The 13,656-nt window shown below is 37.5% G+C and overlaps 2 protein-coding genes across 3 annotated transcripts in view; one reads left to right on the top strand and one right to left on the bottom strand.

Moving 5' to 3' along the window:
* The first annotated feature begins 1,180 nt into the window (after positions 1 to 1,180).
* On the top strand, positions 1,181 to 4,898 carry LOC125649111 (uncharacterized). Of its 2 annotated transcripts, none has more exons than XM_048876346.2 (2): positions 1,181 to 1,399; positions 4,105 to 4,898. In XM_048876346.2, exons 1-2 carry the CDS (start codon positions 1,348 to 1,350, stop codon positions 4,524 to 4,526), a joined length of 474 nt encoding a protein of 157 aa, XP_048732303.1. In that variant the 5' UTR covers positions 1,181 to 1,347; the 3' UTR covers positions 4,527 to 4,898. The 2 variants fall into 2 exon arrangements, with proteins under 2 accessions (XP_048732303.1, XP_048732302.1); XM_048876345.2 differs by having other exon boundaries at positions 1,183 to 1,395.
* A 2,241-nt stretch (positions 4,899 to 7,139) lies between these two features.
* Positions 7,140 to 13,656, bottom strand: part of LOC125651188 (uncharacterized) — an 82,520-nt gene continuing 76,003 nt past the window's right edge. Inside the window, exons 42-45 of the mRNA XM_048879770.2 lie at positions 11,246 to 11,292; positions 8,540 to 9,586; positions 8,442 to 8,455; positions 7,140 to 7,672 (exon numbers count right to left, since the gene is read on the bottom strand). Of these exons, the coding sequence (XP_048735727.2) occupies positions 7,403 to 7,672; positions 8,442 to 8,455; positions 8,540 to 9,586; positions 11,246 to 11,292 (1,378 nt within the window). The 3' untranslated portion in view covers positions 7,140 to 7,402. The remainder of the gene's footprint in view (positions 7,673 to 8,441; positions 8,456 to 8,539; positions 9,587 to 11,245; positions 11,293 to 13,656) is intronic.

Raw genomic sequence — 13,656 nt, 5'->3', positions numbered from 1 at the left:
CATCGCAATTTAATTGATTCGGATCCCAACGGAACACTTTGATCTGATAGATATATGATTTCAGTGTTAAAACTTGAGGTTGATTTTATACGTTGATGATAGGTCGACATCATGTTGAACTCGTCTGAAGCTGCGTTGATATTTGAAATGAATGTACATGTATATAGATTTGATTGTTTCAGCATAAAGATTTAGACAATGTTTATTTTGCATGAATATTTACATCATTTACAATGTAAATATCTATTTTAAACAATGAAATTTGTAAAGTTGTAAATTTACAATGAAATGTAAAGTATTCGAAAGAATCACACACACTTATATAATTGATAAGATTGGGAAATTTCAGTGTTGTTTTAACTATGAAATGAATTTCCTTCTTTATATTCAATGTATGATATTTATCACATAATCTATGTTCAACGTTCAGAACTCGTCTTGATTAACATCCGAAAACAGTCGGAAATTCAATATGACGAAGATTTACATATTGTGTTATCTGGACTTCAATCTTGAAAATGTGTTGATTTATCAATGTCAGTGTTTCAATCACAATTCCATTTTAGACCAGTTCAATATTTTCTACTTCGAAACATTCATTATATACTAGTATGCCTAAAAGAATATGTAAGAATTTCATTTATGAAAGAATCTCGTGTTGATTTGCAAATATTGCTAACTTACATATTTGTGATGTTCAAAGTCAACGAACAAATTATTATTTCTACGCCATCACTAAATACGAACAGAATTCACTTTATTTACCTTGCAGTATCGCATGTAAAATGTAAATCAGCACAATATCCGATGAAAATGTTTTCTTGAATGCAATCTAAATTTCAGTCATTAGAATATTCTTCAAATGAGATTGAACTTAATTATCTAAATGAAAGTTGTTCAATTTTGAGTTGAACACATAATACAGATTGAACATAGCCACATTCCACATAATCTAATCTCCGAATTCTTCCTTAAAATATTGAACACAGGGGCGAGGTTGTCAGATATTGAAGTTTTGTATTATTTGTTCCTGAATGATATATAAATAAAATCCACCACCAAACCCCGCTCTTTTCGTCGTTTTAATGTATATATGATATACCTTTTTTTTTAAACGACGAAAAGAGCGGGTTTTGGTGGATTTTATTTGTATATTATTCAGGAACAAATAATACAAAACTTCAATATCTAACAACCGAGCCTCTGTGACATTGAAGCGCATGAACATGCACGGACATGTCGGTCATTTCAAAATACTGGTGGGAAAGTTCGGCGAGGATCATTTTTGTCTGATAGAGATGTCTTGGGCTACGAGTACCGTGCAGAGGAGAAAAAGGCGAAGACAAGATGATTCACCGGAAATGCCGCCGAAATCTTTGTGTCCGGGACTTAGCGGTGGGTAAGATAACTGTTTGGTTAATTAGTGCCAGGAACTAGAATTCTAAATATGATCGATATTTGCACCGGTATCAATAGTTCTTATTTCCGACATCTAAATCTACGAAATTGATCGTTGTTTGTTATCGTCACTTTTTCTTATTTACCAGACTCTCACAATCAATTGTGTTTAACGGTCTGTTGGTTTGTTTGTAAATAAAAGAATTGATTGGAACCAACGCTAGAGGCATTTTGTATACGTAAGGGCCTTTTAAACGTGCAGATAAGCTTTGTTTGTCTATTGGTACATGGATTCGGTAAAGAGGGAACTGTGAAGATAGGGTATTTGGTGTGTATTTTGAAGAATATGATATCACATCGAATCATTAGGAATGCCAGACAAGATGTATCACAAGCACCTGTCGTTCGGACTCCACCCCCTGGGGATCCGCCTCACTCTTTTAAATGAACAACATTTGGATGTATTCTGTAAATGCGGAATTTTCTGTCTGTTTTCTCTAGTTTTCAATTTTCAATGTGCATTTTCTCTTTTACCTTGAAATATTTCATGCAACTTGTGAAAATTAAGAATTTAACAAAAGCAGAGCGAGAGTGACGGATACCGGAAATGATACTTTGTACACAATTTCACATGTAAGAAGCCATTAGTTATAGAACTTACTGAAGATAGTATTAACCATCACCAAGCTGCGAATACTTTCTTTTGTATAATATAGTATAAGGTACAGTGTACCAGCTTAAAACTATGACAGGAGATAGTGCTCTGTGTGTAAAGTAATCCCCCCCAAATCGATCAAGTCCAACAACTTATATCTTTTTTAAACATGAAGTAAAAGTTTTTAAAAAAATGTTGAAAATCAAAGTCCTTACAATATGCACATCTTCAAATTGTTTACAAAGGCCTTTTCAAATTGAAAATTGTGAGAGGAGTTAAATAGACTTATGTTCTCGTTCGCTTCGCTCAGCCGAAGATAAATTATTTCCTGTTCTATTATCCAAACAATAACAAAATATTGTCGGTAGAGACAATGTTAGCTAACCTTATTCACCCATGTACAAAAAATATGCGGTTCTTTGAATCCGTGTAATGGAAACTCATGATGGTAAAAGCTGTTATGATATCAGTTGTCGATGTAAGTTGAACAAATTCCAGACTGGTTGAAAGGAATCACATTTCCAAAATTAATATAAAACTGCAAAGATAAACTCATTCACAAATGAAAGTTTATCAGTCCTAGTTAACTTGTCAAATGGTATTTAAGATTCAAACACGACTTGAAATACCCCAATGACCAAATGACTACGAGTAATAAAGTAGATCCCGAGAGAGATCGAATTAAATACATGTGTACAAATACGACCTGTGCGTGAAAATATAATACTAGCAAAATCGCTGTGGTAGATGGAACGCATTGACTGAGAACAGAGGGAACGAGTTCAAAACTAGATACCACCCTTTTTATTTTATTTAAAAAACCGAAATGAAATATATAAACATGTACGGTACTCACGTTGTAATGTATTCTCAAAACTGACCAAGTTCAACTACCTGTAATTTTCTCACAAAATGACGAAAATGGAAATCTTTGCCACAGGCACATCTCCAATACCCAAACAAACACGCTATAAAATAAGAAGGTCATCGCTTGAAAATTATAAGACGAATTAGACAGACAAATGATATATTCTCCGTACATACATGTATGTAACATTAAATTTCAAATAAAGGGGCAAAACTCCTGCAAGAGAGGTCGACATGGATCAACATTGCAACTTGAGTATCGAAGATGACCCACAAAGAAGCTACACAGCAAGTTTCAACTTGATATGGGACAGCTAGGAAATGAAAATAAAAAGAGAAATCCCGAACGAACGGACAGACGTACAGACATCGCTGTACCATGATAAAGTGAGACGTATAAAATGGAACTAATGAATAAAAATCCCAATAAATGGGGGATATACATAATATTTATCATTAGTTTTACATATCAAAGATGGTGTTGTGAGTTGGAAAGTCAGGCCATTTCCTCATGAATGCGTTGTAGTTGTGAATAGTGCGCGTATGAATCTTGATAAATATAGTTCGTCTATATCAACGGCTGGGAATTCCTATAGGAATGATAGAAGAATGGAAATCTAAATAAATCATTTATCAAAGCTAATGCACTTTATGAAGTATCCTCCTGTGGGGATCCGGGTTAGAATAGGTCCTCAGTACCCCTTGCTTGTCGTAAGAGGCGACTAAATGGGGCGGTCCTTCCGATGAGACCGCAAAAACCGATGTCCCGTGCCACAGCAGGTATGGCACGATAAAGATCCCTCCCTGCTCAAAGGCTGTAAGCCCGAGCATGAGTGTAAATTTTGCAGCTCTTCACCGGCAATGGTTACGTCTCCATATGAGTGAAAAATTCTTTAGAGGGATTTTAAACAATATTTAATCAATCAATCATGCAGTATCTCGGCGTGAAGCGTCGCAGTTTATACCTTCATGTATTTTCAAAAATGATTTATTTTTAAACGAACAGGTGCCTTTGAAATGTATTACTTTTACAATCAACAAGCGTCTGTGGAATGTAGTTAGTTTCACAATCCTATGATATTTCCCATTGGATTTCCATTCTCTAAATGAAGTATTGATCCATGCAATGTGATACTTTGTGGTTTAGTTTCATTATTATGTTGAAGTCTATTTCATTGTTTCAGATGTTAGTCATGTTGTTTGGATAGATACAAATGACGTAAATATAGACTTCATTCAGTATGTCGGAGTGGAAACTACAGATCGTTATCGGGAAGGGAGGCCTTATAAAATGTTCCTTTACCCAGGAGGGAGTACCGCCATCCTCTCCATCAACATGCCAAACATAAAACTCGCCCGAGAAGTGAAAGTCACATTGAACCACTGTAAAACAAATTGTAACGGTGTGATTGACGTGCTGGTGAACGACAGCGAGCTTGTGAGAGGGTATACCGGAACAAGGTGGGACAATTTTGGTGAACAGACCTTCAATATTCCACTGGATATGTTAACACCTGGAACGAACATGGTGACTATCAGATTAAACGAAGAAAGCAGGGGCGTCTATTGGTTGTCCGATTTAAAAATAGAGACAGTCATGAAGTGATATTATGGGACGAATTAACCCCGGGTACAAATGCTAAGGAGGAGGATCGACTACCTGCCCATCAGGAGTCTTAAACGTTCAGTTATCAAACAAACCAATGTATCAATAACTTCTTAAAATGACTCAAAAGCAGTTGATTATCAAAATGATGCCTTTAATTGATTTATGTGTTTTTGTTCGAATTGAGACCTCTATAGAGTGTAAAAGAAGAGTCTCAAAAAACTTCGTGTAATAATTACATATTGACGAGGTTAAACACTATCGTAATAATTGCATTTTCACGAGGCAAAACACTGTATTAATCGTAATTATTATATATCGACGAGACTAAACACTGTGTTAGTTGTAATAATTACATATTTAGGACGTAAACACTGTGTTAATTGTAATAATTACATATTGACGAGGCTAAACACGCTGTTAGTTGTATTAATTACATATTGAGGAATCTGACCAGTGTGTTAATTGAAATAATTATAGGGAATTAAGAATCTTTTGTTGACTGGTCACACCTGCCGTAAACCCTATATTGTGATCAGGTAATCGAATAATCCGCAGTCAAAATGAACAGGCAAATAGCGATTTAATATTTGGTATGGAAACCGTCCGATAGCATTCAGCCTAATGACAGGTAGGTTGTATTATCAAATCATTATAACGACCTTGTGATTTGTGAAATGTTAACTTTATATGACACAGTTGAAATCCCTCTATCATAAACTTGTCAATAACCTGCCTCAATTTAAAAATTGATCATAATCAGAACATGCTCTTCCGTATCAAACCAGTTTTAAAAAGCTATAAATACTATATGCAAACTAAAAACTTAAACTTATGACAAACAGGATAATTTCAACTTCTCTATCGTCAACTTCCCATATTTTTGTAGCATATGCTGTTTATATCTCTCAATCAATTCGATATATAAAGCTTGTTCTGCATACGATCAGTTTTTAAATTGAGGCAGGCTACTGACAAGTGAGTTGATGTTACTGGAGTTTCAACAGTCTCGATTTTAGTCAGCATTTCGCAAATTTTATGGTCGTTATAACGATCTAGTTTGCCAATACAACCTTATCATTGGAATAAATGCTGTCTGACGTGTTTCATGCCGATTGTTGGGCCGTTCTTGGCACACTAATTTGACTACAGATTATCCCGTTTACCTGATCAAGACTTGAGACTCACGGCGGGTGTGAACGGTCGACAGGGGATGTTTACTCCCCTAGGCACCTAATCCCACCTCTGGTTATCCAGGTGTACGTGTTTGTCCAACTCTCTATTTTGTATTGATTTCAGGAGTTTATGACATGGATTACTGTTCGTTATCTTCACCTTTCATGCAGATGATTATGGAATATTGCTACATAAATATGGGAAGTTGACGGTAGAAAGGCTAAACTCATCTCATGTATCATAATGTTGCGTTGTTAGTTTGCCGTTAATATCTACTTTCAATCAAATTTCTAAGTATGAAGAAGAGATGGATGATTCTGTGGTGTTTTTTATTTCGAGCTTGCAGGGATATATCGAGTTAACATATGAATTAAAATGATTATTATTAATAGATAAAACGTCGGCAATATATCTAGATGCCGAGTTGAAGGCAAGGTACTTTTTCTTCTCATGAGAAGTTTTGAATAAACTCTGCTTCATAAGAATATAAAAGCAGGTCAGCTTATAAAGGAGCACAATTCGTGTCCATGGGAATATCAACAGGCTGTTAAAAGACATGATCACTAAAGTCTACGAAGATATTGTCATCGAGGAACTGCAGCATATATTTTTATTTCAACTTCAGAGTATTTGTGCATGGAATCGGAGTGGTGTTTATCAAAGTAATTCTTTGGACGACTGATCACTAGATATGAATATATCCGTTTTCCATTTTTGTTGACGAAGCAACTGTCCATGGTGTCAGAAAGTCTAGTCTTGAATTCATTGTAAGGAATGGTCGTGTAAAGTGTTGAAAAGTCATATGTTTCTCTATGCATTAAAACATCATCTAAAATCATATATTCTATATATGGAGTATCCATGCAATTTTAATACTTACGAAATTTAATTATTGAACAGCACACTGTTTCTCAGGATTTATTGCTGTGTGGCCATAGACAATGCAAAACATACAATCGATCATGAAGCATGAAAAATCTTCATGAAAGGTGAAGAAAAATCCTATAAGCAATATACCAAACAGAGAGTTGGGCAAACACCTGGATATACCAGAGGAGCAATGAGGTGCCTAGGAGTAGTAAGCATCCCCTGTCGACCGGGCACACCCGCCGTGAGCCCTATATCTTGATCAGGTAAATTGAGTTATCCGTAGTCAAAATCAGCGTGCCAAGAACGGCCTAACAATCGGTATGAAAAAAGTCAGATAGCATTTGACCCAATGATAGGTTGTTTTGGCATACTAGATTTTTAGAACGACCATAACAAGTTTATTGAAACCCCTGCACCATCAACGCGTTTGTCAGTAAACACCATATGTAGGAGATAATGGAATATTCTGCATAGATATGGGAAGTTGACGATAGAGAAGCTGAATCACCCAGTTTATCATAAAGTTGAGGTATTAGTTTGCCTTTAGTAACAAAGAATAATGAAATGTAATAGATCTATTTCATTTTATTGGGGAATAAAATCCGCTTCATTAGAGTAAAACATTAAAGAAAACATAACAGAAGTCCTTAAATGATTGGAACCATAATTCAAATAAACAGGCATTTGTGTTCACGTCTCCTCATGAAGAGGCAATGATTTGATATTGTACAAAGGAGAAAAATTATCGTAATCACAGATGCACTGAATTGATCTTGTACCGCAGTCATATAATGGATCACAAAAAACAACCAATCATGCGTTCACAGCACTCAATTCCCTTTGCTTGAAATACTGCTTACGCTTATTTTTTTCTTGGCCTTGTTGGTCTTCTGTGAGGGCCCAGGTTTGTGAGGGCTACTGTATTTCTGTGTTATGATATACAAAACGGTGGCCAAACCAATGGTGGTTATCATGGCTCCAGAACCAAGCCCTGCCGCTAGTAACAATCTCTCCATGGAAACACGTGGATTTAAGACAATAACCTTTGTTCTCACCCCAGTGGTAGGGTGGGGACAGAAACATTCAACCCTTCCATTTTTCTGAAGAGGAAATAAACAACAGTACAGTGTAAACATCTATATTGGTTATAAGAGTATGACAACATAAAAACTCCGACTTTAATTGATGTCATATTCAAAAGACTTATGGTAGTGTTGCTTATGTGGGGTTTTTAGCGATGGAACATTTTCCACCTATATCAATCGCCTTAGGTTTGACGTGACACCAAGGTAGAACAAAACCTCAAAATGGGCTTCTCGGTTAAGAAGCAAACCCTTTAATCATTTGGCTCAGCAATGTACAGCAGTCATTTTATTAGTGAACCTTACTTAGTGCAATATTCAAAGTTCAATTCATTTCTTGCTAAATTTGCTTTTGCTATGTTTGATAGCATCTGTGAAAATTCACTCTGCATTTGAAAAACAGCCGCTCCTGCTGCTTGAATGATTATATGAAATTGGAAACTGCATATTCCATCGTTAGACCCGATAGAATATAAATGACACTCAGCAAAAAGGGCCCACACTTCTGTTCATTGACATCAGCTGTATCCTTTTTTATGTAAATAATCCAAAAATGAAGTCAAAATGAATTAGAACACAATTTCAATTATATTAAAGAACAGTACTCAAGAACCTAATATTTTCCCTACTTTGTCTCCTTTATCGTTGCAAACTTTGTATATATTTCATAAAAATACATAATGGTTTAGTATGTATTTTCCCTACATTGTCTCCTTGATCGTTGCAAACTTTGTAAATATTTCATAAAGAAATGCATAATGGAAAAGTTTGTGTATAAATAACTTACAGCTTTTTCTTTGACTGAAAAAGAAAAATAATGAAAATTAATTTGATGCTGTTTTCGCTCGAAAACAAATATAATGCAGCTAAGGAAAAATAACATACCCTTCTTTATATCACAGTGACTTCCGGTTCCATGGGAAACGGTTGTTATGTCTCTGTAATTTGTTGGAGATTGATTGCTGTCTGTAAACATATCTGACGTTACTGAAAAAGCGCTGGGGGCTGATCTTGATGCCATCTGAGTAACACTTTCGGATAAAGATTGACCGCCACTACTGCCACCAGACCCTTGTGACGTACTGACTTGGCCGCCACTACTGACACCAGACCCTTGTGACGTACTAACTTGACCGCCACTACTGACACCAGATCCTTGTGATGGACTAACTTGACCCCCACTACTGACACCAGATCCCTGTGTCATACTAACTTGACCAACACTACTGGTAACAGATCCTTGTGACGTACTAACTTGACCGGCACTGCTGACACCAGATCCTTGTGATGGACTAACTTGACCGCCACTACTGACACCAGATCCCTGTGTCGTACTAACTTGACCAACACTACTGGTGACAGATCCTTGTGACGTACTAACTTGACCGCCACTACTGACACCAGGCCCTTGTGATGGACTAACTTGACCGCCACTACTGACACCAGATCCCTGTGTCGTACTAACTTGACCAACACTACTGGTAACAGATCCTTGTGACGTACTAACTTGACCGCCACTACTGACACCAGATCCTTGTGATGGACTAACATGACCGCCACTACTGGTAACAGACCCTTGTGATGGACTAACTTGACCGCCACTACTGACACCAGATCCCTGTGTCGTACTAACTTGACCAACACTACTGGTAACAGATCCTTGTGACGTACTAACTTGACCACCACTACTGACACCAGATCCTTGTGATGGACTAACATGACCGCCACTACTGGTAACAGACCCTTGTGACGTACTAACGTGGCCTCCACTACTGGTACCAGATTCTTGCGTTATTACTGTGGCTCTTTGATCACTGGTACCACTAGTACCTTGTGTTGTGGCATTCTCTATCTGAACATTAACACCTGTGCTACTTGTTTCTTGCGTTGTTACCATGATTGATGTTTCTGTGGTAGGGGGCGGTGGCCGAACTGAAAAATGCAAGGAATAAACCTCGAAGAAATGAGTTATAACTATAGAATAAATTATCGTGCGTAAAAAATACCGTACTAAAAGATTGTTTGATTTTTCCGATTATTGTACCGCCGCGATGGTCTAGAGGTTAAAGCGTTCGCCCCGCATGCGGAAAGCCGGGGTTCAAATCCCGGCCGCGACAAACCTAAGTCGTTAAAACAGGTAGTGAAAGTTCCATCGCCAAACACTCGGCATCAGGTGTGAATGTCACGGGTCCTCGGAGATGACCTTATAAACGGATGTCCCCGTGTCACAGTAGGTGTGGCACGCTAAAAAAAAACCCTCACTGATCAACGGACGTAAGCGCAGAGCATAGGTCTAAATTTGAAGCCCTTTACCGGTCTTGGTGACGTCTCCATGTGAGTGAATATATTTCGATCGATCGATTGAGAGAGAGCCGTTAAACAAGATACAATCAATCAATCCGAATATTGTTCATCGCGAACAAGCAGATGTTGTCCGACAAAAAATATAATATAGCGCGTTGTGAGTTTGGTTTACAGAGTATTGTTTGTTAGATATTGTTGTGCTACATGTAAATCATTCAACAACAGACGAAACAAGAGATGTTTGTAAAAACACATATGCCCCCCCCCCTCCCCGCCCATGGTGCAAAATTGAAAAGGGTTATACACACACATCATATAATTGATAGTAGCATCATCAATTCAAAATAGTAGGAGTTATGAGATTGATCACTGTTCGTTATCTTCACCTATCATTGAGCAGACAATATCTTCCTATGTCAATAGTGGATTGACCATGTGACCTAAAAATCAATAGGGGCCATCTACTCCTTATGATGTACCAGTGTACTAAGTTTGGTGTCAATCAAGCAAATGATTCTTAATATATAGGAGACAAAATATTACTATGTCCAGTTTAACCCTTGACCTTTGACCATGTGACCGCAAAATCGATAGAGGTCATCTACTCCTTAGGATGTACCAGTGTACCAAGTTTAATGTCTGTCAAGCAAAGGGTTCTTAAGATATTGAGCGGACAGTATATTCCTATGTCCTGAGTAGATTTTGACCATGCGACCTCAAAATCAATAGGTGTCATCTTCTCCTGAAGATGTACCAGTCTGCCAAGTTTGATGTCTGTTAAGCAAAGAGTTCCCTAGACATTGAGTGGTCAGTATATTCCTATGTCGTGTTTGACCCTTGACCTTCTGACCTCAAAATCGATAGAGGTCATCTACTCCTTAGGATGTACCAGTGTACCAAGTTTAATGTCTGTCAAGCAAAGGGTTCTCAAGATATTGAATGGACAGTATATTCCTATGTCCTGAGTAGATTGACCCTTGATCTTTGACCTTTTGACCTGAAAAACAATAAGGGTCCTTTTCTACTCATAACCAACATATATATGAAATATCATTAGGATCAAGTGAATGGTTCTCAAGATATTGAGCGGAAAACATGTGGTCTACCGACCGACCGACATTCCGATCGACCGACAGGTGCAAACCAATATGCCCCTCTTCTTTGAAGGGGGGGAATAAATATAACTGAAGACAAGTTTTTATGTGCATTATATAATCTTGTGCGGTTCAAATTACCATGATAAAACAATATCATGAGATGGCTTAGGTATCAGAAGTTCTTTCTTACCATGCGGCTCAAAATGAACTTTATAGCACCTTATTTCTCCAAGAACTCTGAAACATAAGATAAGAAATAACATAGCTCAGAAGTTTCCAGAAGTGTTTTGGCTCATATCTTTCTAAATATTTAACCGTGTTCATGACATTATGTAGTACATGTGAATTAGATATTGTTCATAATGGATATAAATGTTGGTTATAGTTGTTTTATGTCCTGTAGATATACATATGAAAAAATTGGAAATGTAAATGAAAAATGATACAAGAAATGATCGATTGAAATTGCCATCTTGTGACGTAATGTCTTATAGTGCAGTGGCAACAAGGTCAAATTCTAGGATGACCCCAACCTAGGGTAGAACAAAGTACAACCTATTTGATTTGATGCAGAATTTTGTCTACATTATGGAAATGATGGTTGTAGTCTGATAAAATGTGTTTGACCTAGCCTAAATTTGGAATTTCTGTCACAAAGTCACACTATTTTTGTGGAAAAATTAGTGAGTACATTTTGTCTAATTATGACTGACTTTATGCAGAAAATCAAACAAAATTGGTTCTAAACCACGTACTCTAGTCCTGCCAATTGTATCATGACTTTTATATAACAATACTGTGCAGGTTTTGTGGATAATGAAAGAAATATGGACTTAAATTGTCAAAAACGTCTTCATTTTTCGTTCCTAGTACGCTCATTTCGTGCGTCTGACAGACCGATTCATCACAGAAGTTGCATATACTACATATCACAATTTGTCTCATTGACTCCTCTCTCGACTGGTATATAGTTTGCATGTGTGGCATAATCCATTAGACTGTAAGACTGCAAAATGTTACCCCCACCCCCAAATTTGAGAAATCGTCAAAATTTTTGTGGATATGTATTAAATGGTACAAATGTTATTCTATGGTTATTGTTGTACCATTTAATACAAATCCAGAAACTTTTGACGATTTCTCAAATTTGATGGAAGGGGGGTATTCTATGGTAATCAACCGCCGCGGTGGCCTAGAGGTTAGACTGTTCGCCCTGGTGGTTCGAAACCCGGCCGCGACAGACCTAAGTCGTTGAAACAGGCAGTGCTAGTTTCATTGCCAAATGCTCGGCATCAGGTGTGAATGTTCAAGGTCCTCTGAGATTACCTTAAAAACGGATGTCCCGTGTCGCAGTTGGTGTGGCACGCTAAAGAACCCTCACTGCTCAAAGGCCGTAAGTGCCCAGCATACGCCTAAACTTGATGCCCTTCACCGGTCTTGGTGACGTCTCCATATGAGTGAAAAATTCTCTCGAGAGACCTTAAGCAACATTTAATCAATCATCTATGCTAATTATATCAAAAAGAAAGTGGTTAATTGTTATATGTACAACACCATACATGAATTAGCGCAAATTAGGACATGTGACTTTACCTACAATACTCAGAGGATTCTGTATTACATGGTACCATGTGGCACTGTATAAGCAACATTTTTATATCAGCTTGATGGAGGATTCGTTGTCCGACGAACGCCAAACCACAGCTTCAATGTTGTAGCAATTGATCAAGCATTAGAGCAAACAGTAAACAGAGATGGGAAAAGCAAAGGCTGTGTAATTGGACTCACAAGAAGAAAGACAGCGTTAACACGTTGCCTAACAACCAGGCACATCACAGCTGAATATGTTGAAGCGTTCGCTGCAAAGGAGAGCTCTCAGAATGATAAGCCACACCAAGAGCTAGGCAAAGCCAGAAGAGAAAGGGATGAGAATGATGTTCTAAAGATAGTTGAAAATGCAGCTAATATTCAGAATCCATTCGATCTCGACACAGTACCAGCAGAACTGATCAACATCATCACTGGACAAGTGGCTTCAAAAGAAGTAAGGGAAAGTCTGAACAATTTCCTGGAACAAGGAACAACAAAACATAGAGAGTTCATTACAAGTAGAGTCACCTCCTCAAAGACAAAGAACTTCTGGGACACAGAGTCGATATTGAAAGTCAAAACCTTTGCCGATATGAAGAAGCCTGTCATAAACAAGGCCAAAGAGAAGCTTATTGTTGACTCAGAGGTCCTCTTTCGTCGATTGCTGGTTGTTTGAAGCAACGAGAAGTCAACCTTGAAAACGTACTTACACATGAGCTGTCAGCAATATCCCTCTCGCTTTTCTATGACAAAGGAGCTATGAGAAAAACTACAAAGTCAGACCTAGCAAAGAAGTTAGAGGCATCAGTAGAATGCATCACTGACCAACTCAGAGGAAGTGTATCATCAGCATACATTCTGGATGGAATGTCATTGATACAGGGAATTAAGGAAACGCAATTTGTCACATTTCTTGACCTTGCTAATGTCTCGTTGAAGTTTATGATCAACCCCTTTGACAAGAATCGATGTGTAAAATCATTGGCCATTGTATTTGATAGATATGATCAT

The sequence above is a fragment of the Ostrea edulis genome, chromosome 5, assembly GCF_947568905.1.
Source record: "Ostrea edulis chromosome 5, xbOstEdul1.1, whole genome shotgun sequence".
In the NCBI taxonomy this organism is placed as follows: Eukaryota; Metazoa; Mollusca; class Bivalvia; order Ostreida; family Ostreidae; genus Ostrea; species Ostrea edulis.
The sequence above is the reverse complement of the archived record's forward strand: the minus strand, read 5'-3'. Positions and strand labels throughout refer to the sequence as shown.

What these genes read in the sequence shown, in the direction of transcription:
- LOC125649111 (XM_048876345.2), top strand. Translation starts at nt 1,221, where the DNA reads ATGAACATGCACGGACATGTCGGTCATTTCAAAATACTGGTGGGAAAG. An exon ending in TTTGTGTCCGGGACTTAGCG is followed by an intron (nt 1,396 to 4,104) that starts GTGGGTAAGATA and finishes TCATTGTTTCAG; the next exon opens with ATGTTAGTCATGTTGTTTGG.